This window comes from Ixodes scapularis, unplaced genomic scaffold (genome assembly GCF_016920785.2).
Source record: "Ixodes scapularis isolate PalLabHiFi unplaced genomic scaffold, ASM1692078v2 PGA_scaffold1__304_contigs__length_218370807, whole genome shotgun sequence".
NCBI classification, from domain to species: domain Eukaryota; kingdom Metazoa; phylum Arthropoda; class Arachnida; order Ixodida; family Ixodidae; genus Ixodes; species Ixodes scapularis.
Genome location: NW_024609846.1, coordinates 72,733,606 through 72,757,654, shown reverse-complemented (window position 1 = coordinate 72,757,654; position 24,049 = coordinate 72,733,606). Strand labels below are relative to the sequence as shown.

The following is a 24,049-nucleotide window of genomic DNA, read 5'->3' as shown; positions in this document are numbered from 1 at the left end:
CTCCATCGCCCCGCATCGCATTACACCGACATCAAGCTGAGAATAGGGGGGGGGAGACTCTCTTACAAGAATTCGAAGGTCGCGATTGATAGCTGAAGTATAGCTCACTCAGTCATTCGTTTAGAATATAGAAGCCCCGCTGGCCTCTCAAATAAGAACCTTCTAAAGAAAAATTTCGCACTTCTCCTAGCCAGGAGGATTAGTGAGCCAGAAAATCCAACCCTGAGCAAGAACAAAGCAATAAAATAGCTTACACTTCTTCTTGCGGAGGAGGGTAGTGTAGTCTCCGTATGAACCAAGACCATAGCCGTAGTTCAGGCCGTAGCTGCCGAGGCCGTGTCCGTAGCCAAAGTGTCCAAGGCCGTATCTGAGGTGTCCAATACCGTAGCCGTATCCGAAGGCTGGGTGGGGCATGAGCAACGGTGGTTACCGCTGGAGCAGCGTGGTAGGTCTGGTAGGTGGCGACGGCGGGAGCAGCGTGGTAGGTAGTGGCAACCTGGGCGACAGCTGGGGCAGCAGCGTAGGTGGTGAGTGGGGCGACGGCGTAGGAGGCCACTGCTGGGGCATGGTGGACAGTAGAGAACCTGGTCACAGCTGGGGCAGCAGCGTAGGTGGCGGCTGGGGCGACGGCGTAGGAGGCAATGGCTGGGGCATGGTGGACAGTAGAGACCCTGGTCACAGCTGGGGCAGCAGCGTAGGTCCTGACTGGGGCGACGACGTAGGAGGCCACAGCTGGGGCATGGTGGACAGTAGAGACCCTGGTCACAGCTGGGGCAGCAGCGTAGGTGGCGACTGGGGCGACGGCGTAGGAGACAACGGCTGGGGCATGGTGGACTGTAGAGACCCTGGTCACAGCTGGGGCAGCAGCGTAGGTGGCAACTGGGGCGACGGCGTAGGAGGAGACAGCTGGGGCGTGGTGGACAGTAGAAATCTTGGTGACAGCTGGGGCAGCAACAGCGTAGCCAGTCAGGCCAGCGTGTCCATAGCCGAGACCATGGCCGTAGCCGAGGCCATAGCCATAGCCGAGACCGTAACCAGAGCCAAGGCCGTAGCCGAAGCCGAGCCCGGAGTAGCCGAGGCTGCCGTAGCCGAGACCGCTGTAGCCAAGACCGCCGTAGCTGAAGCCGCCGTAGCCGAAGCCGGTGTAGCCAGCGAAGGCACTGGTGGCCAGAGCCAAAAGGAGGCAGGCAAGGAACTGCAAATAAAAGGCATACAGTGTGCCCGGTACTTGAAAATTGTTATTGGTTACAATTACAAATTACCGAACCTGAAATGTGACAGAATACCGGTACAAATCACTTCCTCTGAAACGTAACGATTTACTTTACTCTTTACGTTACAAATTGCATTCACTTAAATTTCGCGTACACTTACCAAAAAAAAAATATATATATAAAAGAGCGCAAAAAGACAGGAAAACACGACAAGTGCTATTCATGTTTACTTGGTGTCTGAGTCTTCTTTGCGCAATTTTGTTTAACTAAGATGAGCCAACTAGCCCAGCAAAGTACTTTGAGCCACCAGAAAAAAAAAATTAACGTCTTGAAAAACACCTGGATTATGGTAGCCCTGATTGCAGCGAAAGCTACAACCACACCAACCCTCTCGCTAGATCACGGCGACGAGAAATGATCCTACGTATTCTGCAAACAAAGCTAGTAGTGATCATGCTCAGTAGCAGCGTCGTTCTTCGCTAGGAGATTCGGAGGTAAGGAACTGATATACGAAAGCTCCCTTTTGAAACGGGCTTTTCAAGCGTGAGCTCAACACTTCGAAGCTTCAGTCTCGTGCGTGTATTTTGAACAACTAAAAACAACGCCACCAATTCGAAGGAAAAGAAGAGACGTAGAAAAAGAGATCTGTCTGCAACTCATCTTGTCCCCTGGATCGTGTCCGGTACCAAACAAATATCGACACCCGTGGTCGACAGAACACTCCGGTTGCCGCCGTCGCTCATAGATGGCGGTAGCTGTCCACCAGAGTGTTGTATTTGGCGGTTGTCAGCTTGCCACCGCCGCTCATAGATCTAGGCAACCTTTCCGACCTCGGCCACTAGTCAACTGGTTGCTGCTGTCGCTCATTGATGGCGGCAACATTTTTCAAAGGAAGGAGAGCGGGAACGGAACAAACCGGCGATGTGCGCAGCAGCGCGAATAATTCCGCAACCGCCTCGAGGCCGCTATCGCCTAAAGTTCTACTGCGTCGAGCGCTTCAGATTCCCTTGTGGAGGCAGAGCTGGGTGGCTATGTCCGACAAACGTTTTGTTTTTCCTAACAATAAACGAAAGTGACAGAAGTGACAATATCGCGTCTGTTTGGTTACAGGCTCAAATGACGAAAGGGGGAACTTTCGTTATTAAAGCCTCTAACCAATCAGGCGCGATATCGCCACTTCTGTTACTTACGTTTCTTTTAGGAGAAACGAAGCCTTTGTCGAACATAGACTCTAGATCGCTCGCCTGGAAAGCCGCCACCGAGAACAGAAGCTACAACTCCGCTGATCTTCCTCATCACCAGAGTGGAAAGGCTGAAAAAAATTTTTTTCTAATACTTCAATGTGCAAATACAACACCTCCAGGTCTTTACCCTCGTGCCTGCAGCTTTGACGCACCGTCAGTTTATGCATGAACGATGTATTATGGAATGCAGTATTAAAAAATGCAAGGGCGCGAGGGCTCATTTTTGAGCATTGGTCGAACGGATGGTCGCACACTCATATTGTTCGACTTCCTGTATTATGTTGATATTTTTAATATCAAATAAAGTCCTTCGTTACCTATATTTTTTAATGGATTTACATTAAATTAATGCTGCAAAATAGTAACTTGGCAATTTTGAAATTACTTAAAGAAGTAACGGGTAACAAGTGATTCGTTACTTGCAACGGATTACTTCCCAAGTTTGTTCCTAGTTTTCTTTAAAAAAATAGACAGAAATTGAATATTTCAAGAGCGGGGAGTAGTTGTTCATGAGGGTTCATATTTCTAAAGAATAGTATGGTTGTATACTTTTAGAGCATCACTGTGGGTCGGATGAAAATGATCACTCTTAATTTCAGAAAAAAAAGAAGAAAAGACTAAAAAGTATATCCTGTGCAAAAAACAAAAAAAGAACTCACCCCAGTCATGGTGCTTATGATAAGCTGAACTCTATCCAACTGACTTAAGTTCACTTCTATCACTTTTGATAGGAAAGCTTCTGATTGAAACCGCATCGCCCTAAGTGAGAAAGCTTCAGATGACACCAATCGTTTAAGTAAAGAAAAAAAACTGAGTGGCATGATCTGAGGTTGAATATGGACCCCGCCCTAACCTTGAGTATAAATATGGTATATTCTCGGTTCTGTCTGGCAGAGATGCTCTTGGTGGAAACAGCCAGAGCGAGGTAATGGTACATGGGTTCTGTTGATCTGGGTTCATGGCGCTCTGATTAGGCACTGTTCGTTGTCCAGGTCGCCATTGTAGAATACCTGATTGTATTCTAAGTAATTAACTTTTATTTTACGAATAGTTACATAGAATGGAAGTTCACACTGTCCGATTGATATGCGTCTGTCTTGCCTCTCGTCTGCTCGTCGTCTTCTGGCATCCTCCTCCTTCCTGTGATTCTTCAAAGGGGCCCCGGAGTGGGGCCGGGAGTTATTAAGTCCGGCGCCCACCTGGGACCCTTGCCTCTCGCCGGACGTCGAGTATCCCCCGCGGAGCGCGCCCGCGTTGCCCGCGTTTCCCCACAGTAATCCTCCTTATTCGCCCGCGTTTTCCCCACAGTAATCCTCCTTATCGTCGCGCCCATCGCATTGATGTCAGATCCCGTCACTTCGAAACATGACGCCTAACGGCATCGTCATCCCCTGACGAAGAATTCTCCTATTTTTGAAACGCGATAAAGATAGCGCGAGATAAACTGTAACAAGGTGTTGAACTGGGCCAGTTGGTAAAAGTTGGACATGGGTGGGTGTAACAGCTTGAAAAAAACTAGGGCGATAAAAGGAATAGACACAACAGGACAACAACTGTTTTTGACGAGTGACATGTTGGCAAAACTGCCGACGTGTCACTCGACGACATTTTGCGTCGAGTGACATGTCGGCAGTTTTGCCAACGTGTTACTCGCCAAAAAAGAAAATATATGATCGTCGGTATTTTTTTTAAGCGTTAAAGCAATATTACTCTATTGTTAACTCGTTTCCTGTACAGGATAAGTCCCCGTCAGGTGATCCCGATGCTGTTAGCCAAGAGTTTCGGATTGACGAAAGCTGACTTGGTACAGTGGACGCAACAATACCGGCACGCAGTGGCGGCACGTACGTTCAAGGAGTTTTCGTAAACCTTCTTCTCCGCAACGAAGATACCGCTACTGCACCTGCGCTCGGTTTCCCGTGACTGAAGAAACCAGGATCTAGTAGTGGGTTTCGGAGAGCGTTGCGGGACGGCATAAAGGATCTTCGAAAACTCCCTCTTATCACACCATATCCGCTATTGCTTTTTGTTACAGTCGAAAGAAGGGACGAGTGAAAGCAGCCGCGGAAAACCGCTGCGCGTCTTTAGTTGTAAACAGTGACTGCATACGTAAGTCAAATGCAAGTAAACGATGGGCATGCGTAGAACCGCCGGCGAAAATCCCGCTCCCTACCAGCATTCGCTTTGCGTGCGCGTAGAGCCACTCAGCTCTCTTGTCATCTCTAGTTTCTGGTGGCATGTTGGGCCGTGAAGAAACAGTGGCAGCATGCAACGTGGAAGCTCAACTTGAATATTTTTTTTTCTGGCGGTAGAGAAAAATCATATTGATTACACTTTCAGATATAAAAGCGAACACACTTTCTTCACAATTAATTGTTTTGTGCTTTCTTTAAACACCTCATGGTAGACTAAACGGTTCTTTATGCAGCAAAACAATCTTCTTTCAAAACTTTAAAAATTTTATTTTCACAAAAGTATTTTATTTCATGGCTTACAACATTTCTCATAGTAATACATTGACAGATTTAGAAGTAGAAAAATGAATAATTGTCAGGCGCGAAACAATGATAAAATGAAAAATGAGAGAAGTGTTAGTTTACTGCATTGTTTATTTTTTTCAAAATATACTTAACAATAAAATTGCATCGTCATCAAAACATACCAAGCTCAATCCCCTTTCAAGTTACATTGAAAAACATTGTGAAGCGTCTTAATGAAATTTTGTTTTTTTCTAAATTATTGAATGATGCTTAATTTTATGCCCATTTTAAAAGTTCACAAAATGCTCACGCCATAAAACAATAAAAACTTTTTCGGTGAAAATATTTTAGGGAAAGGCTAAAGACCTTAAAAGGAAACTACCACGAAATTTCGGCGCTTATTTTGTGGTCTATATCTGGTCAAAGGAGCAGTATATCACATCACACACACCAATATCCTATTAACAAAGCTACGAAAAGGAATCTTAAAACGAATTAAAGGGATGCTGAACCGAAATCTGGATTCCCCAAAACACGCGTCAAAAGCGTGCAACGGGATGCTACAAACACGAAAACATCACTTATACAGCGATATCTCGGACGGATGACCGTATTTTTAAACAAAAGAGGCGCATTTGGCAGAAATGTTGACGTCATGTTTCTCCGAGAATGAGAGGGAACGGCCTCTCGTCTTCTCTGCTTCGCGGCCTTGAGGCAGCGAAGTGAAGAGAGGAGGAAACTCGGTATCTTGACGTCACGCGCCTCGTCGGCCTGGTTCAATCTCGACTTCTTTTTCGAAAAATACGGCCGTCCATTTGAGATATCGCCATACTAGTAAAGTTGTAGGGATCTTAGCGTCCCGCCTACATCTCCAGCATTGTTTTTTCTAAATCCAAATTACGGTTCACCATCTTTTTAAGCAATTATCAAAGAGCACCTGGTGGATGTCGCTAACGTCTCGCTTGTAATGACTGTCTAGTGACCTTCGAAGATAGTGACGACGTTTGTCTTGCCTCCGGCCACCACGAGAGAAGAGGTGGAAGGAGGAACTCCCCTCTCCCCGAGGATCCCTTTTGTGCGTTTCATAAGTCGCTATTGTCCTTCTACAAGATTATAGATTGACCCGTCACTCAAAATTCGTACAAAAGCAGCCGCTTCGGTGGCTGGAATGACTGGGCTCGACGTCAGCCTCGTCCGTCGCCTCGCCGAAGCTTTGCTCGTCCCGAGGACTACGTCACGATTGCGTTGTATGTCATTTGCTCTCCACTGGCTGCCAGTGTTGCGGAGTTACCACTCCGGAGTTGGAATGATTCCGGAATCATTCCGCATTTTCACGACCCCGGAATGGAATGGGAATGAAATGCCGGCAACGTTGAGAGGAATGGAATGGGAATGGAATTAGGCGCATTTTGCCCGGAATGGAATGGGAATGGAATGGGCACAGTTCTTTTTATTTAGTTTTTTTTTGTTTTTAGTGTTAACGGTTAGTTAAACCGAGCCAGTCAGCGAGTCAGTTGTTCAGAAATAAAATGAGCGGGAAACTGCTAGCCCGCGTGTATCCCGAACAAACTTATACGCCAAAAAAAAAAATGCAAAGCAAAAAACACGCGCCAAAGCAATGAGCAAAAGGAGAAGCGGGGGTAACGTGGCGCCTTTCACTGACGCACAGACGACGGGTTTTACTGGTGTTACACGAGAGCGAAACAAGAAACCAAGCACCAAGCAAAAGAAAAGGGAGCGGCAAAGAAAGAAACCGCCATGTACTCCTCATCGTCCTTCTTGTAATGCTTTTTTTTTTTTGTTGTTGTTGCCACGGTCTGTAGAATGCACGCGCGCGCACAGACTGGCAGAGCTCTGAAAACCCGTTGACTCGGGCGCCGTCGAAAGATGATAAGGTATTGTTTTCTTATTGTTCGAGGCGTTTTGTTTAGCAGGCAGCCAACCCTGCTGCCTTCCACGTTCATTCGTGTGCACTACTTTGAAGTGCGAAATGGGGTTTTGCTTCGGCATTAAAACCAAAGCGAGATTCACTTCCCTCTTCTCCTCTGGCGCTCTGCTCCGAGGCTTGTTTTTTATACTGCATTTGTAGTGTAAGTCCGCCTATTCCTTGGTCTTTGTTCCGATGCTTGTTTTCTGTGTTATATGTTTTAGTGGGTTGGGGTTACAAGCAAGCTAGCGGATTCCCGCTCATTTCCTTTGAATTAGTCTCTGCATACTTCGTTTTCTCCTTGCGATGGACCGCTGCGGACGCTACGGGTCAGCCTAGGCAATCCAGCACCGTGAGCGGGACTGCAGGGTCACGCGACACTCAGAAGGCAGTGGATTGGTTTCGATGGCTCTCGTGCTGTCTGTTGCGGTCCATCGTAAGGTGAAGTAGACTATCGTCACCACTCTTGGTGTGACCGAACTGACAAGACCTGCAGAAAGATCGTCCCGCGCCACATGAGGCGCGACCGTTGCTGTGAGGGCAACTGAGAAGGAGAGCTGGGTGCTAGCTGCCACTAAGGTTTTGGCTTCCGCGAGTCTCTGCTGTCCGTTCTGCATTCGTGCTCCTCGTCCTGGACCCTATTTGAGGCGGTGAGAAGTCAGTTGGACGGTGTTGTTGAAGAAACACGGGGAATGTAAATTCGAACGGTGCGGCATTACCCCTTTAATTGTATCTTGATGTGAAGAGCTTTGTCAACGCTGAGTGCCCGACCCGTCGCCACAACGCGACCAACCGACACCGAGGTAGAAGAATGAATCGGTTGGTACCGTCTGCTGCCTGAACCTGCCACTCGATCAGCGCGAAGAGGAACATCACAATTCGGACGAGAGGACAATATAAATGCAGATCGAGTCATCGCATCGTAGAAGACATTTTTCTACATTAGTCGCGAAGAAAATAAACAAGCTGCACGCTGAGAGTTGTGCAACGAAACGATAAACGGTGCAGTCGGCGTATATCATCGAACTTTATTCGCCATCTGAAGAGGAAACACGAGAATGATATGCGAAGGGAGGAAAAGGGCAGGCGAACCAGCCAAAAATTGAATTGAATATGATAAGAAATATCGAGATTCGTAAAGCAAGCGTGAACTTATGCGTTTTAAAACAGGTTTCGTGACATGGTCTGACTCTATACGGTCCCTCGTGCTGCGCCGCAGAGGTTGCACTTTGTCAGAGGATGTGTTCTTGCCGCTGTGCATGGAGTCGCTTCCAGCAGTGTACTAGCCGTGTTGCTGTATTTGAAGAATACAGTAATATAGCTTATCGCCTGCGCCACGCACGAAATGAATATTTTTAAGGTCTTATCAAACAAACACGCTGGCCACGTATGTCTTAAAAGTCAAATGCAAAAAAGTAAAAAAAAAAAAGAAAAGAAAAAGAGTGGATTTAAGTTTTGCTGCTTGTTGCGAGCCACGTGGTCGCCAGACCGATGTCTTAAACAAGCATCGACATATCAAGGGGCTTTCTCGATGTTTGCAGTACATTGTAAATAAACACTTTCTGCCACCAGCGGTCCGCTTAGTAGAAATCAGTGTTTTTTTGGGGGGGAATTTAGCTTTTTTTTTTGCAATTGTCTCTGTATTTGATAATGTCAGCTTTACAGTGCTTATGCCGGCAACAAAATGTAGCTGTGAAGTGCCAATTTTTACGTTTAGGAATTAAAGGAATGGAATGGAACAATTCAGCCATTCCAGGAGTGAGAATGGGCTCAGTGTCTCCATTCCTAGGAATTGAAAGGAATTGAATTATCGAAAACTCTAATTCCCCGGAATGGAATTGGAATGGAATGGGGGTGCCTATTCCGCAACCCTGCTGGCTGTTCTCCGAGCGCTTTCCAGAGTGGGCCGTTTAAATGAAAAATACAGCCACGAGTCTCAAAAAACAAATGTGCAATTGTCATTTACGGGTATTGTGGATCACGTTCAACCTATTTTTGAGCAGGAAGGGATATATTTCAAATTTCGTTGAAGTATCCCTTTAAGGTAAATATCCACGAATTTTATTTTTAACATCGGAAATGATCGAGCGTAACGCCTGGGACGTTTGACATAGAGTGACCCATGTATATTTATTTAGTCATGTCTCATTGGCACGCTATTATTATTTTGGCCACCAAACTCCGCTTCACTCTACGACCGACTGCAGCCAACACTACGATCCGATAGTGTCAATCGTGCAGCACCAAAACTGCATTGTCACGACGCTCCTAGTCTCTGTACATTCAATACCTGCGGCTAGACCAATCATACACAGTCCCCATATCATTCTGCGCTTTTTTCTGCACTTGCTTGGTTAAGCCACTGATCACAAACATGAAGATACGGCTAGCGCCGTGACGATCACTTTCGTCACTTTTAGATTGACTCCATTGAATCGGAGTTTCTGTTGCGGCAGTGCTTAAAGGGAAGATGGGGCACTTCTGCATTTGAGAAAAAACACTTGAATTATGTTCACTTGGCCTTTAGAATAACAGATATCACAATTATGTTTTAATGCGACGCGCCAGAGATCCATAAGAGCAATTTCAAAATAGGGCAGAAGCCCCGCCTCCCTAGCCTTGAGCAGCCAACAGATCTGTCGATGACGTCACGTACAGAAACTCTCTTTCGCGTTTTCTAGCGTTTAACAACACTTGCGCAGCAAATAGCTTGGGTATTCGGGTTCACGGGTAAAAATGCAGTAGAATTCACTTCTAACTCATTTTTTTAAAGAACCTCCGTAGCTCCCCTTTAAAGGGAAATGGATATAAAGAAGAAAAGAAGTGCTTAAAGGAAGCGGAGTAGAGCTGACGCCTCGTGTTTTTACTATATCAAGGTGACGGGTTCTAATCTCGACCGAGGTGCCAGGAAACTGACGGAGGCCTATTGCGAAGAAGGCTGCGCGAAACCAAGCTTTCGGTTGAATGCTGAAATACCACCGCGGGATTCAGATTAATCTACAGTCCTCCGCCGGGGGGTGCCAGATGTCCATAGTTAGTTGACTTCCACACGGAAAGAAACGTCTTAAAGCGGGCTTGAAGCAGAGGGAACGCATCTACTTTGGTGGGGTGAACGTTGTTCCTCTTACAAAAAAATTATATCTAACCAGATCTGAAGATTTCAGATATGGCCATATCAAATATTGGCCAAATATAACCTGATGCGGTATATCTGCCAGATATAGCCTTATAATGCGAGATATAACCTGATACCCCTGGCCAGGTATGAAAATCCCAGATCTGGCTAAGTATGGAAATTCCAGATCTGGCCAGGCATATGAAAAGGACACAAGCCTGAAATCAGCACTTTATATCTTTTTATTGTCTACGATTCTCCAAAGTGCCCCAGCCCGCACTCGAGGAATTATGGAAACGGTGATCCTTCAGCTCCCTAGTGATCGGTAGTTTTGACCAATTCCATGATTTGACAGTCACACAGTTTCGAGTGTAATCGGTAGTCACCCTGAACAAGCCTGGGGCTCAAGGACCTGTCACGTCACTTGTAAAATTTCTCGCCAATGGCGGCGTTTATGGTACTGTGCATTATGTCCAACCTTCAACCAGACTGAGCCGCCGAAATCTCTTACAATATTATCATTCTCGTGATTGTTGTTTTAGCAGCAATTACTTAAAAGCTGAGAAATCACAACCAAAACCGTGATTTAGCTCGGATTCAGCGGAGCTGTTTATGGCATTTTTAGCGTTTCTAACTGAATATCAGCGTCTTTGAAGCTGTACGAGAATTATAATAATGTAAGGACTAGGTCTGCAGCTTATCCAGGTTGAAGGTTGGACAGAATGCACAGTGCTGACTTTGGCGGGACATTTTAAAAGTGGTATGACAGGTACTTGGGTTCTATGCGACACTTGTTCATGGTGACTCCGAATTACACTCAAAACGGTGTAACCATTAAATTGGTCGAAATTTTCGATCAATAGGCAGCTGAAGAAACACCTTCCTCCATGATTACTCGAATACGGGCCGAGGCGCTTGGGGTATTTTGCCCAAGCCAATTTGAAACAACTAAGCTACATTGAAAGCCTTGTGAAAATTAGCGCAAATAATCTCAAACTTAAGCGTGTGAAAGCTGAAGTTTGGGATTATTCCTGCTAACATTTATCTCGCGATCATTGAGTCATTCACAGTTTGCAAAAAAAAATTAACTTTTTTTAGCTTTTTATTATATTGAAAACCGGCCGCCAGATAAAGCTGTATATACGCCAGGTAAAGCTGTATATATGCCAGATAAGGCTGTATGCATGCCAGATAATTCTGTATATACGCCAGATAAGTCTGTACATACGCCAGATCGGGTTGTATATATGTCAGAGAAGTCTGTATATACGCCAGATAACGCTGTATATAGGCCGTATATAATCATATAATGTTTGATATGGCCAGATATGGCCCAGATATAAGATTTTCATACGGGCTAGCAGAAGTCGTGTCCTTCGAGGTACAGCTTTTAAGCCGTTGGAAGCGAAGTTCGACCGTACTAAGTACGGCAACTTGCAAAAAAAAAAAAAAAATAGAAAAAAAAAGCAATAAATGGTGCTCAGATTTAGGGGATGGCGGTTAGGCTCACATGCGGGATATGGCAGCTATATTCACTCACACGATGAGAATTGCGCAGAAAAGTTCATTTTTTCCGCTTACAACGTGATCTTCACGCCTCGGATAACACTTCAGTGTATCTTGCACCTCGAATGTCCGTACGCAACCAAAGAACAGCGCGAAGCCATGGGCGCATGCTGGAGTTCGGGCGTGTGAAAGATGAGCCCTGTCGTTCTCACTCAGTCAGTGAGTATAGACCTTTCTTTCCAAAAAAGCATGTGCGACCGGTCCCATTTTGAGTGTTCGTGCGTATGGCGCGTGATTTGCTCGCTTTCCATGGCGACGAAGACGCACGTGCTGGGCTCTTCAGGTCCCACTCTGGACTGTGATTTTGCAAACAATGGAAATGTCTGTAGAGATGCAGGTGAAACAAGCGCAAAAATTAGAGCTGCCCGCGAAATTCCTATAAGTTGTGGACGTGTTTATATCTGAAAGACAGAGCGTTGTCTTAAAGGGCGAGGGAGCACAAGCTCACTGTGCGTAACAATTTAGGGGTCATCATTCTTGCGTACTGCGCAATGCGAATTCGTGCCATCATTCTTGCGTACTGCGCAATGCGAGCGACCCTTCTAGCCCTCCATGAACTGGCAGAGCAATAAAGGAGTTGATGTCAGCAATCATGCACATGAAATCGCCATGCTTTTATTGAACCTCACTCTTACAAAAAATGGGCTTTTCCCTGCCCCTCCTACCTACCCCTCCATAAAAAAAAGAGCTTTCACATTTCAAATTTATTTTCCTCTTGCCCGCATTCCATACTGCATGCAACCGTCTCAGGTATGTCAAATAAATGTTTTGGGTAAATAACTAGAATCCTGGAGCAATATATTTCATAACCAGAAGTAAGTGGAAATACTATTGACTAAGAATTGGCCATATTGGACGTCACCGAATAGTAAGAAAATTGGTACGTGACAGTTAATATAATTTATTCGAAACTCACACTCCATCAAACAAACAGCACAGGAAAAGAAGCCTGGAGGATGAAGCGTTGTTCCTCGTGGCCCATTATGGATCCTTGTCTTCATCCTACAATTTCTGAAAATAAAATGCAATATACCTCAATTGCAACATTTGCTCCCTCACCCCGTATCGCATTAACACCCACATCAAGATGAGAATACCAGGGTTGACTCTCTCAGGAATTCATAAGTCGCGATTGATAGCTCAAGTAAAGCTCCCTCAGTCATTCGTGTAGGATATAAAAGCCCCGTTGGCCTCTCAAGTAAGAACTTTCTAAAGAAAGGTTTCTCACTTCTCCTATCCGCGACAATTATTCTGCCAGTAACTCCAACCCTGAGCAAGAACGAAGCAACAAATTAGCTTACACTTCTTCTTGCGGAGGAGGGTAGCGTAGTCTCCGTAGGTGCCAAGACCATAACCGTAGTTCAGGCCGTAGCTGGATAGACCATGTCCGTAGCCGAAGTGTCCGAGACCGTATCCGAGGTGGCCAACGCCATAGCCGTAGCCGAAGGATGGAGCGTGAGCAACGGTGGTGATGGCTGGAGCAGCGTGGTAGGCGGTGGCAACCTTGGTGACAGCTGGGGCTACAGCGTAGGAGGCGACTGGAGCGACGGCGTAGGAGGCAACAGCTGGGGCATGGTGGACAGTAGAGACCCTGGTCACAGCTGGAGCAGCAGCGTAGGTGGCGACCGGAGCAGCAGCGTAGGTGGCGACCGGAGCAACGGCGTAGGAGGCAACGGCTGGGGCATGATGGACGGTAGACACCTTGGCAACAGCTGGGGCAGCAGCGTAGGTGGCTACTGGGGCGACGGCGTAGGAGGCAACGGCTGGGGCGTGGTGGACAGTAGAGACCTTGGTGACAGCTGGAGCAGCGACAGCGTAGCCAGTTAGGGCAGAGTGTCCATAGCCCAGACCATGGCCGTAGCCGAGGCCATAGCCATAGCCGAGACCGTAGCCAGAGCCAAGGCCGTAGCCGAAGCCGAGGCCAGAGTAGCCGAAGCCGAGGCCGGAGTAGCCGAGGCCGCCGTAGCCGAGACCGCCGTAGCCAAGACCACCGTAGCCGAAGCCGCCGTAACCGAGGCCGGTGTAGCCAGCGAGGGCACTGGTGGCCAGAGCCAAAAGAAGGCAGGCGCGGAACTGCAGATGAGAGGCATACAGAAAATAGTCAAGGTCCCAGGCAGACTTGTGCCCGCTACTTGAAAAATAGCAGTGTATTACAATTACAAATTACCGAGCCTGAAATGTAAGTGGTTACAATAACACAATACCGAGTCTGAAATGTAATGGATTATGGTTACAAATGGCCTTCCCTGAAAAGTAACGAATTAATTTACTCGTTAGGTTACACATTTCTGTCACGCTACTTTTCACGCACACTAACCAAATAATAAACCATATAAAATAGCGCAAAAAAGACAGGGGAGCGGGATAATTGCTATCCTTGTTTACTTCATGTCCCTCTCTTTATTGCGCAATTTTGTTTAACTAAGATTAACCAGCTAGCCCAGCAACTTACTTTTAGACTGAAAAAAAGAACAACGCTTACAATTCGCTGTAATGCCGAATCAGAGCGCAGCTTTTGAGGATGAAGAGGGGAGGGTGCGGAGAGGAGGATATGCCCGTTCTCCACCTCCGTACTTTCTTCTCTTCTCTCCTCCTCCTCCATTCTCCTTCCTCCTCCTCTCCTTCTCCCTCTTCCTTCCTTACTCCTCCCTCTCCTCCTCTTCCCGCTTCTTCCCTTCCCCACGCTCCCTCCTCCCTCGTGACGTCACCTTTGACTCTAGTGACCCTCGTGGCGTGATTTCGTGACCTTCATCAAGGCCTTCACGAGTGACCTTCGCGATGTCGCTCGTGACGTCAGGAAGGTCACTTGTGAAGGCCTCGTGAAGGTTACTGTGAAGGTCGTGACCAGGGCTGGGCAGAGATACTCCAAAAGTATTCGGGAATACAAATACTGAGATACACGTGTTTTAAGTACAGAAATAAAGATACTGAGATACAGTTGCCTTTTATGCAACAGGATATCCCTAAGATACTTCTGCGAAAATGGCGAAAAAATATTCCGGAATACTCATGCAGGTACTTATAGAAATAGATTTGTTACCAAACGGTGCTAGGTGGGGAGGTTGTAGATCGTGGAGAATGCAATGGTAATTTATGTTTGAGTTCCTTTTTTGTGTCATATTATGATTTTCCTTTACCTCGAACTCTCTATTTATTATTAATGCCGTTAAAAAAACGTGTCACGCAGTTGACCTAGAGAGTTACAGAACGGTAAAAACTCCATGCCATGCTTGACCAAAAACGTCCGCCCGAAATGAATCCTGTTTTGCCGTGAGGGCGCATCTCGAACTTTTGTAGTATAAGCTTCTAAGTCGCCCATAGTGTGGGGAGATTAAACAACAGGTCACTACTTTTTCTTCACTCAACTCCTTTACAGCGTTCGCTCTGCTAGATCGGAAATAGTGCACGATTTCCGATTGAGGGCTAGTACTATAGGGCTCAGAACGTCGAAATGAAGTTTTGGGGTGTATTATAGGGACAACGAATGTAACGATACACCCTGTTACGCCCTTTCTTCATGAGAGTGTGGAGGGCGTTGTGAGAAGAGTTGATTTTGCTATTCTTGCCCGAAACCTTTTTTAAACCATTTTTTTATATGTCGATGACTGAGATGATTCATGTTATAGGGTGTGTTCATACTAAAAATTACGAAGTAACTTGCGCCAAAGATTTTTTTTTTCCTTTTAAAGTTAGCTTAAAAAATACAACAAATGTAACGAAACCCCTACATCTCGCAAAGTATTGCGATACAAGCGATACATCTTCAATGTATTTCATTTGTGAAATACAAATACATTTTTCAAATGTATCTCGATGCAGAAATACAGACACTCCAACCATCTTAAGATACAATCGCGATACATTGTATCGCGATACCACCCAGCCCTGGTTATGATTTTCGTCGTGACCTTCACGAGTGACCTTCGTTACGTCACTCGTGGCCCTAGCGACCCTTGTGACGTCACTTTGACCCTCGTGACGCTTCACATGTCGTCATATGTGACGTCATTGTGGGAAACGTACAATAACACAAGCACGGTTACGCCGACGGCGACGCCGCTCATGCGGGAAACGGGCGCCGAAGAGCTGCGCTCTAAAATTCTGATTTAAAAAAAATGATAGCATTATTTCTAGTCATACGCCCGCATTATGGTAGCCCTGGTAAATATTAAAATATTGTATTTATGAGTAAGGATGTAGGCGACTCTGTTCACATGTAGGTTGACAAGGCAGCGACAGCAGCAACCTCACCATCCCTCCCGCTAGCTTGCGGCAACCAGAAATGATCCCTGGTATTTTGCTGGTAAAGCTAGTAGTGATCATGCTCAGTAGCTGCGTGTACATTCGCTAGGGGATTCGGAGGTAAGGAACCGATCTACGAAAGCTCCCTTTTGAAACCGGACTTTGAACCGTGAGCGCAACGCCTCAAAGCTTCTGTATCGTGCCTGTAGCTTTGACGTACTGTCAGCTTATGCATGAACGCGGTATACTGTCGTACATTATTGAAAAATGCATGGGCGCGAGCGCTCGTTTTTTAGCTTTGGTTGAGGGGATGGTCACATACTCATATTGTTCCACTGTTGTATTATGTATATATTTCTGAAAAGTAACGTATAATTAATATATTCCGTACCAATGTTTTGTAATCAAATTACATTAAAATTACTGCCGCAAAAATAACGTTGCAATGTCAAAAATTACTTAAAAGAGTAATTTTGGCAAGTAACGGATTACAAAAAATCCGTTACTTGTAACGGGTTTCTTCCCAAGTCTGGTCCCAGGTTTCTTCAAAAGTAAACAGAGGTTAAATGTTTCAAGAGAGAGATGCTCTTGAGGGTACATATTTCTAAAGAGTTGTCAGGTTATATAAATACTTTCCAGAGCACCACTGTGTTGGAATGGATATGGCCACTCTAAATTTCCTAAAAAAAGATACTGAAAAGTATATCCTGTGCAACAAACAACAAAAAAAGAGACTCACCCCAGTCATGGTGCTTATGGTAAGCTGAAGTGTGTCTAACTGCTTACTTTGGTTCACTTCTGTCCCTTTTTATAGGAAAGCTTCTGAGGGTAACTGCATCGCACAGAATGAGAAAGATTCAAATGACGTCAATCGTTTAAGTAAGAAAAATAAAAAATTGAGTGGCATGATCTCCGGTTGAATAAGGACCCCGCCCTAACCTTGAGTATAAATGTTGTATATTCTCGGTTCAGTCTTGCACCAAATGAACTGAACCTCGAGCGCTTTAAAAAGACGTGACACGCACTAAAAGAAAGTTTCCGTGCAAGCGATGTCTAGAGGCGAATGCCATTTTTATTGTGCGGAGCACGGGATACGAATGGCAGTACAATCTTGACTTTCCATCGCCACACTTCAGGAATTTAATCAAGTTGTTCTGAAGTATTTCTAATTTCCTTTGCATTGTTTTTATTTTTTTATTTTGGAGAAATGTTTTAAGCTAGGAAGCACCTAATTTTTCTACCCCTTTGATTAGCCATTGTTTAAATCACTTTTAAAAACTTGGCACAGAGTTTTATGGAGATGTCGAAGGAAATTTTTTGTTCCCAATTTATGCTTCCGAAGTAGCATATATTTCACTAGTTGGTGAGCTCATTGTGTCGCGTCAATACGGTTTCTTCATCAAGCTTTTCAAAATTTTCTACATAAATAAGAAGTATGGTGAATACAACTTTTATTACAGAACGTTGTGTGCTAGCTATCTTTATATAATCATGTCTCGTTTATACGCTGCAGCCAACACTACAATTCGATGGAGTCTATTGTTAAGCACCAAAAGTGCATCGTCCCGGCGCTCGTGGTTTTTTTTTTGCGTTTGATATCTCAAGCTAAACCAATAACACGTAGTTAATGCGCCATGATTTTGCGCTATTTACAGCGGCAGCTATTATGGACCCGTCCATCCGGTTTTCGCGACGGCGTGGGTGCCGACGGCTTCACTTTCCCCGCTAAATGTAAGGGGAAAATTTGACGTCAACGTGACTTATGCATTAATTCAGTTTGCCCGCTATAGTGGCCGTTGGCGCGAAAATTCATTTTACGCTACCTGACGTCACGGGCACTACACAGACAAATACGTGTTCCCCGCTAAATCTAGCGGAAAAAAATACGCCATGTATCCGATGCAGCAATTCAGATGCTAAGTTTGGAGGGAAAAATGACGGCAAGTGACCTGACGTCGCGGGGCCTACAGACAAATTGAAGATCCCCGCTAAATTTAGCGTAAATATTTGCGTCACTTAACCCATGCACTACTTAGGTTTCCCCGCTAAATGTAGCGGAAAAATCGACGTCACGTGACCTATGCACCAATATTGTTTTCCCACTAAATTCGGCTGGAAAATCGATGTCGCGTGACCTAACGTCACGGGACCTAGAGATAAAAATAGCCTCTCCACATCGGAGATCTTTACCGGGTGTACACCTCAGAGGCGGTAGCCGCGGGTGGTCTTCAAAACGCCGAAAATCAAAATGCCGAATTATCGGAATGCCGAAATTAAAACACCGAGAATAAAAAAACCCGGAAAAACAAAAAGCCGAAAATTCAAAAAGCCGAAAATTCAAAAAATTGAAGCATCGAAACATTAAAATGCTGGCATTAGCATTAGGAAGGGGGAGATAGCGTATCTTGGCAAGAAAAAGTTTCTTGGCAATGTGATCAAAGTTAGACGAGAGCTTCCGCCGGCCGATGTGCAAGCGTTTTTGTCCTCTTTTCTAATAGCCATGAAAGGTTAACCCCGAGTATAGCTTCCTTTTACACGATGCAAGCCTTGGTAGGGCGATTCCCGGTTTATTGGAGTTCAGAGAGATAAGTTGTGCGCAATTCCTCGAATAAAGCTTAGAACGTCTTCATTATCCCGGTTGCCCATAGCAGCTGCCAAACGATTTTCGCGCAACTTTTGCTTCTTGCTTTGTGAGAGGCGGGATTTGCCTCTCATCGCTCCCTCGATGTTGCATTCGACTCTAGCTTGCTCCTTTTTTATGATGGTGATGAGCCGGAAGAAGCTTACGAGGTGTCCGCCAACCAATATCTCCGATTCTCGGTGCCATGCCCCAACGGCGTTATTGACCCTTGGAAACCCGTTCTGAGCAAGGGCAAGCACATTCCAGTTGGATGGCGGGAATACCGGTGGACTTCGTATGACAACGGCAGTGTTACCTCCGGCAACACGGCGGCTTGATTTCCCAAAGGTGGTTGTCCTCCTACCATCGCAGCAGTTCAAAGGCCTCTTGCGGGAAGAGTGGTTTGAAGGGCGCATAGGCATGTCGTACTTCTTCGGCGGGCAGGAACGAAAGGGCTGCAAGCTGCCTCACATTGATGGCGAAGCCATGTACATCATTTTTATATAGCCCTGCCAGTCTTAGTGGCTGCACTCTCCTTCATACTGATTGACACAAGTAGAACAGACAACCATACACAACCGACGACGGGAGCAACGACCGAATAGCGTTGGTTGCTGCCAGTTCGGAGCCTATACTCACAGTTTTGGGATTTAGTTCATGAGCCACATCGGAGCGTGGTTCAGTTCCCTCAAGTTTTCGTTCGTGAAGAAAATTAGGAGTCAAGCCTCATCTGCGCTTGTGCAGTCGCACCGCAGAAACTCCCGGCCGTCTAAAGTTGTTCTGAACTCGCCCTGGATGATGAGCTCCTGCACGGAAGATGGCTCGTGCGGGCAGTCCGCTTTGCTCTCCCTTATCACAATCTGGCGCAAGGCTTCATTGCTTGGAAGGTGCTGCCTTGAAGACGCTCCTACATCTGCCATGAAATGCTGCACAATCTTCACGGGTGCTTTGCCCGAGGCCTCCGCCAAAGCTTTGACCCGTTCTTGAGTACGGAGAACTGTAACTCTGCAGATATCGGGAGCATGGCTTGTGTTGGTCACTGTCATCGGGATCTTGTGAGTACCTTCTACAGAAAGGTCGGTAGTCACTCTAGCGTGGCATCCGCCTTGCTTCTCGCACCACCAAAAGTGTCTAGAACCTACTTTCTTGTCACGCACGTAGAAATAACCGTCTTTGCAGCTACGTTTTGCTTTTTCCTTCTGAGGGCACGGCACAACCACGTCTTCGTCCATTTCCCTCTGAATCAATGAAATTATTACTGCCGCACATTGCTGCTGCTCTTGTACTCTGAACACTGGGCAGCGCTGTCTCTTTCTGCTGACCAATAAGAGCTCTTCTGCCCGACTGACATGCCTAGCTTTACGACAGATAGAAAAATACGAAAAACCGATACTGGTGCTTTTGCAGAACGAGTTAAACAGGCTCGTGTCATTGGAAAGTGATCTAACGGAAAACAAAGAAGTGGTAGCCACAAAGCGCGTCATTTCTTTTTTACGTAGTTTTCGGCGTTATGTCTTTTCGGCCTTTTGATTATTCGACATCTTGATTTTTCGGCATTTCAATTTTTAAGCATTTCAATTTTTGGGTGTACTGACGTTCGGGTGTGATAATAGGGAGTTACGAAACCTCCCTATTATCACACCACATCAGCTATAGTTTGAGTTATAGTGGAAAAGAGGGATGAGGTGAAAGCGGCCGCGGCAAACCGCGACGCGTCTTAAGTTGTGAACAGTGACTGCATACGTAAGTCAATTGCAAGTAAAAAATGGGCGTGCGTAGATCCGCGGTGACAGTCCCACCCCTGACCAGCATTGGCCTTGCGTGCACGTAGAGCCACTCAGCTTTCTTGTCATCTGTAGCATCAGGTGGCGTGTTCGGCGGTGAAGAGGAGACAAGAAACAATTGCAGCTTGCGACGCGGAACCTAAACTTCAGTATTTGTTTTCTCGCGCTAGAAACAAATTATCTTGATTAAACTTACAGAAATAAAAGGCAATACAATATTTTTCTCAACTCATTTTTATGTGGTTTTGATTTGAATACCTCATGATAGAATAAACGGCTCGTTAAGCAGCCAAACAGGCTTTTCTAAGAACTTTAGAGATTTGATTTTAACTAAAGGATTTTGTTATACGACTTAAACCATTTTTCATAGTAATACATTTACAGGTTTTCAAGTAGAAAAATGTATAATTCTCAGCCACGAAGCAATAATAAAATGACAAATTCAGGGGAATGTGAATATTAATGCCTTTGATATTTTTTTCAGAATTATTTTAACAATGAAATTTGTATCATCACAACATAAAAGCTTAATGTCGTTCAAATTACATTAAAAAAAACACTATGAAGTGTTTGGAGCATTTTGATTTTAATTAAATTATTGAATGATGCCTAATTTGTTTGCTCATTTTAACAATTCGAACCACGCTCATGCCATAAAACAAGAACAAGTATTTGGTTAAAATATTTTAGGAAAAGGCTAAAGACCTTGGGATCAAAAAATTTCAAATTTGGGGATTTTTAAGTGCCAAACCAAGGACGGGCATCTGGCACGCCCCAGAGGAGGACTAAGGATTAATTTCGACCCCTGGGGATCTTTTGACGTGCAACCGAAAGCTCGGTTACACGGCGTCTTCTCCGCAGTAAGCCTCCGTCAGATTGCGGTCACCTCGGCCGGGATTCGAACCCGCCACATGGGGATAAAGACCTTGGGGTAAAAAGCCACTGTTCTTGTTTTCAGCATCGGAAATGATCGAGCTTGACGTATGGGACGTTTGACATGGAATAACCAACATATATTTATTTATTCATGTCTCATTTCTATGCCATTATATTGGCCACCAAACTCCGTTTCCCTCTACGTCCGACTGCAGCTAAGGCCACGATCCGAGGGTGTCAATCATGCAGCACCAAATGTGCATCTTTACGACGCTCGTCGTCTTTGTACATTTGATACTTGCGGCTAGACCACAGTGGGCTAGACCAATCATGCACGGTCCCCATATGATTCTGCGCTTTTTTATACACTTGCTTGCTGAAGTCGCTGATTGCAAACACACAGATATGGCCAGCGACGTGACGATCACCTTTGGCACTTCTCGATTTATTCCAACGAATCGGAGCGTCTGCTGCGGTAGCTCTTAAAGGGAAACGGAGGAGAACTGTTACATTGTGTTCTCGCTATCTCAAGGAGGCGTGTTTGAATCCCGACCGAGGTGCCCGCAATCTGACGGAGACCTATTGTAGTGAAGGCTTCGCGTAACCGAGCATTGCCTGCACGTTGCAATATCCCCGCGGGATTCAAATTAATCTACAGTCTTTCGCCGGGGCGTGCCAGATGTCCCTCGTTAGTCGACTTTCCCCACGGCAAGAGACGTCCCAAAGCGGACCGAAAGCAGAGGGAATATTTCTACTTCGGTAGGGTGAACGCCGCTCCTAGCTGAACCGTGTCCTGAGGCAGGCACTTAGCCAGGGGGCGGGGGGGGGGGGGGGGGGAGGGGGTCATGGGCCTGGCCTCCTTCCCGAAATCTTCCATTTGGCTGGGACCTCCTCTCCCCCTCCCCCTCACACAGCATTTTGTCATAAGCGGACCCCCCCCCCCCTCCCCCTCCCCCCCCCCCCCCCCCCCCCCCGAACCAAAATCCTGGCTACGTGCCAGTCGTGAGGTACCATCGCGGACTCTGTTGGCTGTAACACGCTAGTGGCGGCCGTCCTTCGTGTTTCTGTATAGGCTCCCTACGGGAGCCAGAGTTGCGCGTCTGTTTTCCACGTGCCGCCGCGCCGCTATTCGCCGAGAACGGATCATGTGAGGAGCCGGATCAAGTGTTGTGCAGGAAAGAAGACGGCGCGCGCGCCCCGGTGTATGTTCCCCTGCTTTTGAGCGCGCCGCGCGCCTCGAACGCGCGGCGCCACTATTCGCCGAATTCAGTCACGTGAGGAGCAGACTCCACACGCCGTGCAGGAAGGCCGGCGTTCCAAGGGTGAACGCGCAACTCTGGCTCCCGTAGGGAGCCTATACAGGAACTCTAGCCGTCCGGTACACCCAGTGCCGCATAGCAGGCGCTTTCCGAGACCCCCCGCATGCGCTATGTGGCGAACTCGCTCTTCCCGCCAGCAAGCACACTTTCGTTCTGTCGTCTGCTAGGCGCAGAGCAGACAACGTCACAGTGCTTGCCAATGTTCGCTGAACACGGTTTCGTGTTCAGCGAACTACCATGTAAGAGGTGCGTAAGAGGCGCCCACAGTTTCGTGGACGCCTCTTACGCGGTGGTTGATTCCCTGACTCACGGATATGCGTCCGCCTGACTGAGGGTAATCGTCACAACTAATTTTATATATCAATCTAGATTACTTCATTTCTGTCGGCCAAACTTGCAGTTGACGGTATATTTCTGAATAACACCTGCTGCGTTCATGCTGGTCCGCGAACGCCTAATGTTGAAACATGCATTGCACATGACTGCTTCTAAAAAGGCAAAAAATAAAAGAAGTAACGTAAACAGGGTTTATGCCACAATAACCGTGCAATCTGCCCCAATAAACATTGCCTGCCTAGAATGAGTTCGACACCACTTCGTTATGGCGAGAATATCAGACGAGCAGAGGCGGCTGATAGTCGATCTGCGCCTAAATATGCGCCTACAAAACCATTCAGCAAACGCTGACAAACGACGATGTGGCGACGTCTGCTCTACACCTAGCAGACGACAAAGCGAGGGTGTGCTCGCAGGTGGGAATAGCAAGTCCGCCACCGGCGCATGCGCGGAGCTTTGGGCGGCACTTGCTATGCGGCGTTGGGGGTGTGTGACGGCCGCCGGTGGCGTGTTGTAGCTAACAGAGTCCACGATTGTACATAGAGCCTTTACGCAGTTGGAAGCGAAGTTGTATCATACTAATTACGGCAACTTACGGCAAAAAAAAAGAAACAGCAACAAGTGGCGCTAAGATTTCGAAGATGGCCGTTACATTCAATTCTATGTTATGCTATCTATATTCACTGGCAAGCTGAGAATTGCAGAGAAAAGTTCATTTGTTTCCGCCCCAACGTGATCTTCACACCTCTGACAACCCCTCAGTGTATCGTGCACCTCGAGTGCCCGTACGCAGCCAAAGAACAGCGGAAGGCATGGGCGCATGCTGGAGTTCGGGCGTGTGAAAGATGCGCCCTGTCGTTCTCACTCAGTCAGTGAGTACATACCTTTCTGCCCAAAAGAGCGTGTGTGGCCGGTGTCACTTTGAGCGTTCGTGCGTGTGGCGCGTGCTTTTCTCGCTTCCCGAAGCAACGAACACGCACGTGGGGGCTGTTAAAATTGCAATCTGGACTGTGATTTTGCAAAACTTTGGAAAGGTCTATAGAGAGGAGGTAAAACGTGCCCCTTGCGCTTACTATTCTGAAACAATAGCATCTCTGGATAATGATTTCCATACCGCGACCAGCAGCATTGTGGGGCATCATCGGCTTCCCAGAAAAACACCTCCGAATTTCTCCTAGAGTTCATTTCGGTATCGGATTTGTTGACGGCGTGCGATGTCGGTACTCAGAGGTGATGAACAGATTCTTTCGTTCGTGAGTTTGGGTAGGGTTTTCAGTTTTCGGGGTTTACTGTTTATTATATTTCACCGGAGTTCCTCTCTTTTTT

The 24,049-nt window shown here is 46.4% G+C and overlaps 1 protein-coding gene across 1 annotated transcript in view; it reads right to left on the bottom strand.

Annotated features, from left to right (window-relative positions):
* LOC115314338 (cuticle protein 16.5-like) overlaps positions 1-16,536 on the bottom strand; it is an 88,597-nt gene extending 72,061 nt beyond the window's left edge. The window contains exon 1 of the mRNA XM_042290230.1: positions 16,528-16,536. Coding sequence (XP_042146164.1) covers positions 16,528-16,536 — 9 coding nt within the window. The remainder of the gene's footprint in view (positions 1-16,527) is intronic.
* Between the last annotated feature and the right edge of the window lie 7,513 nt (positions 16,537-24,049).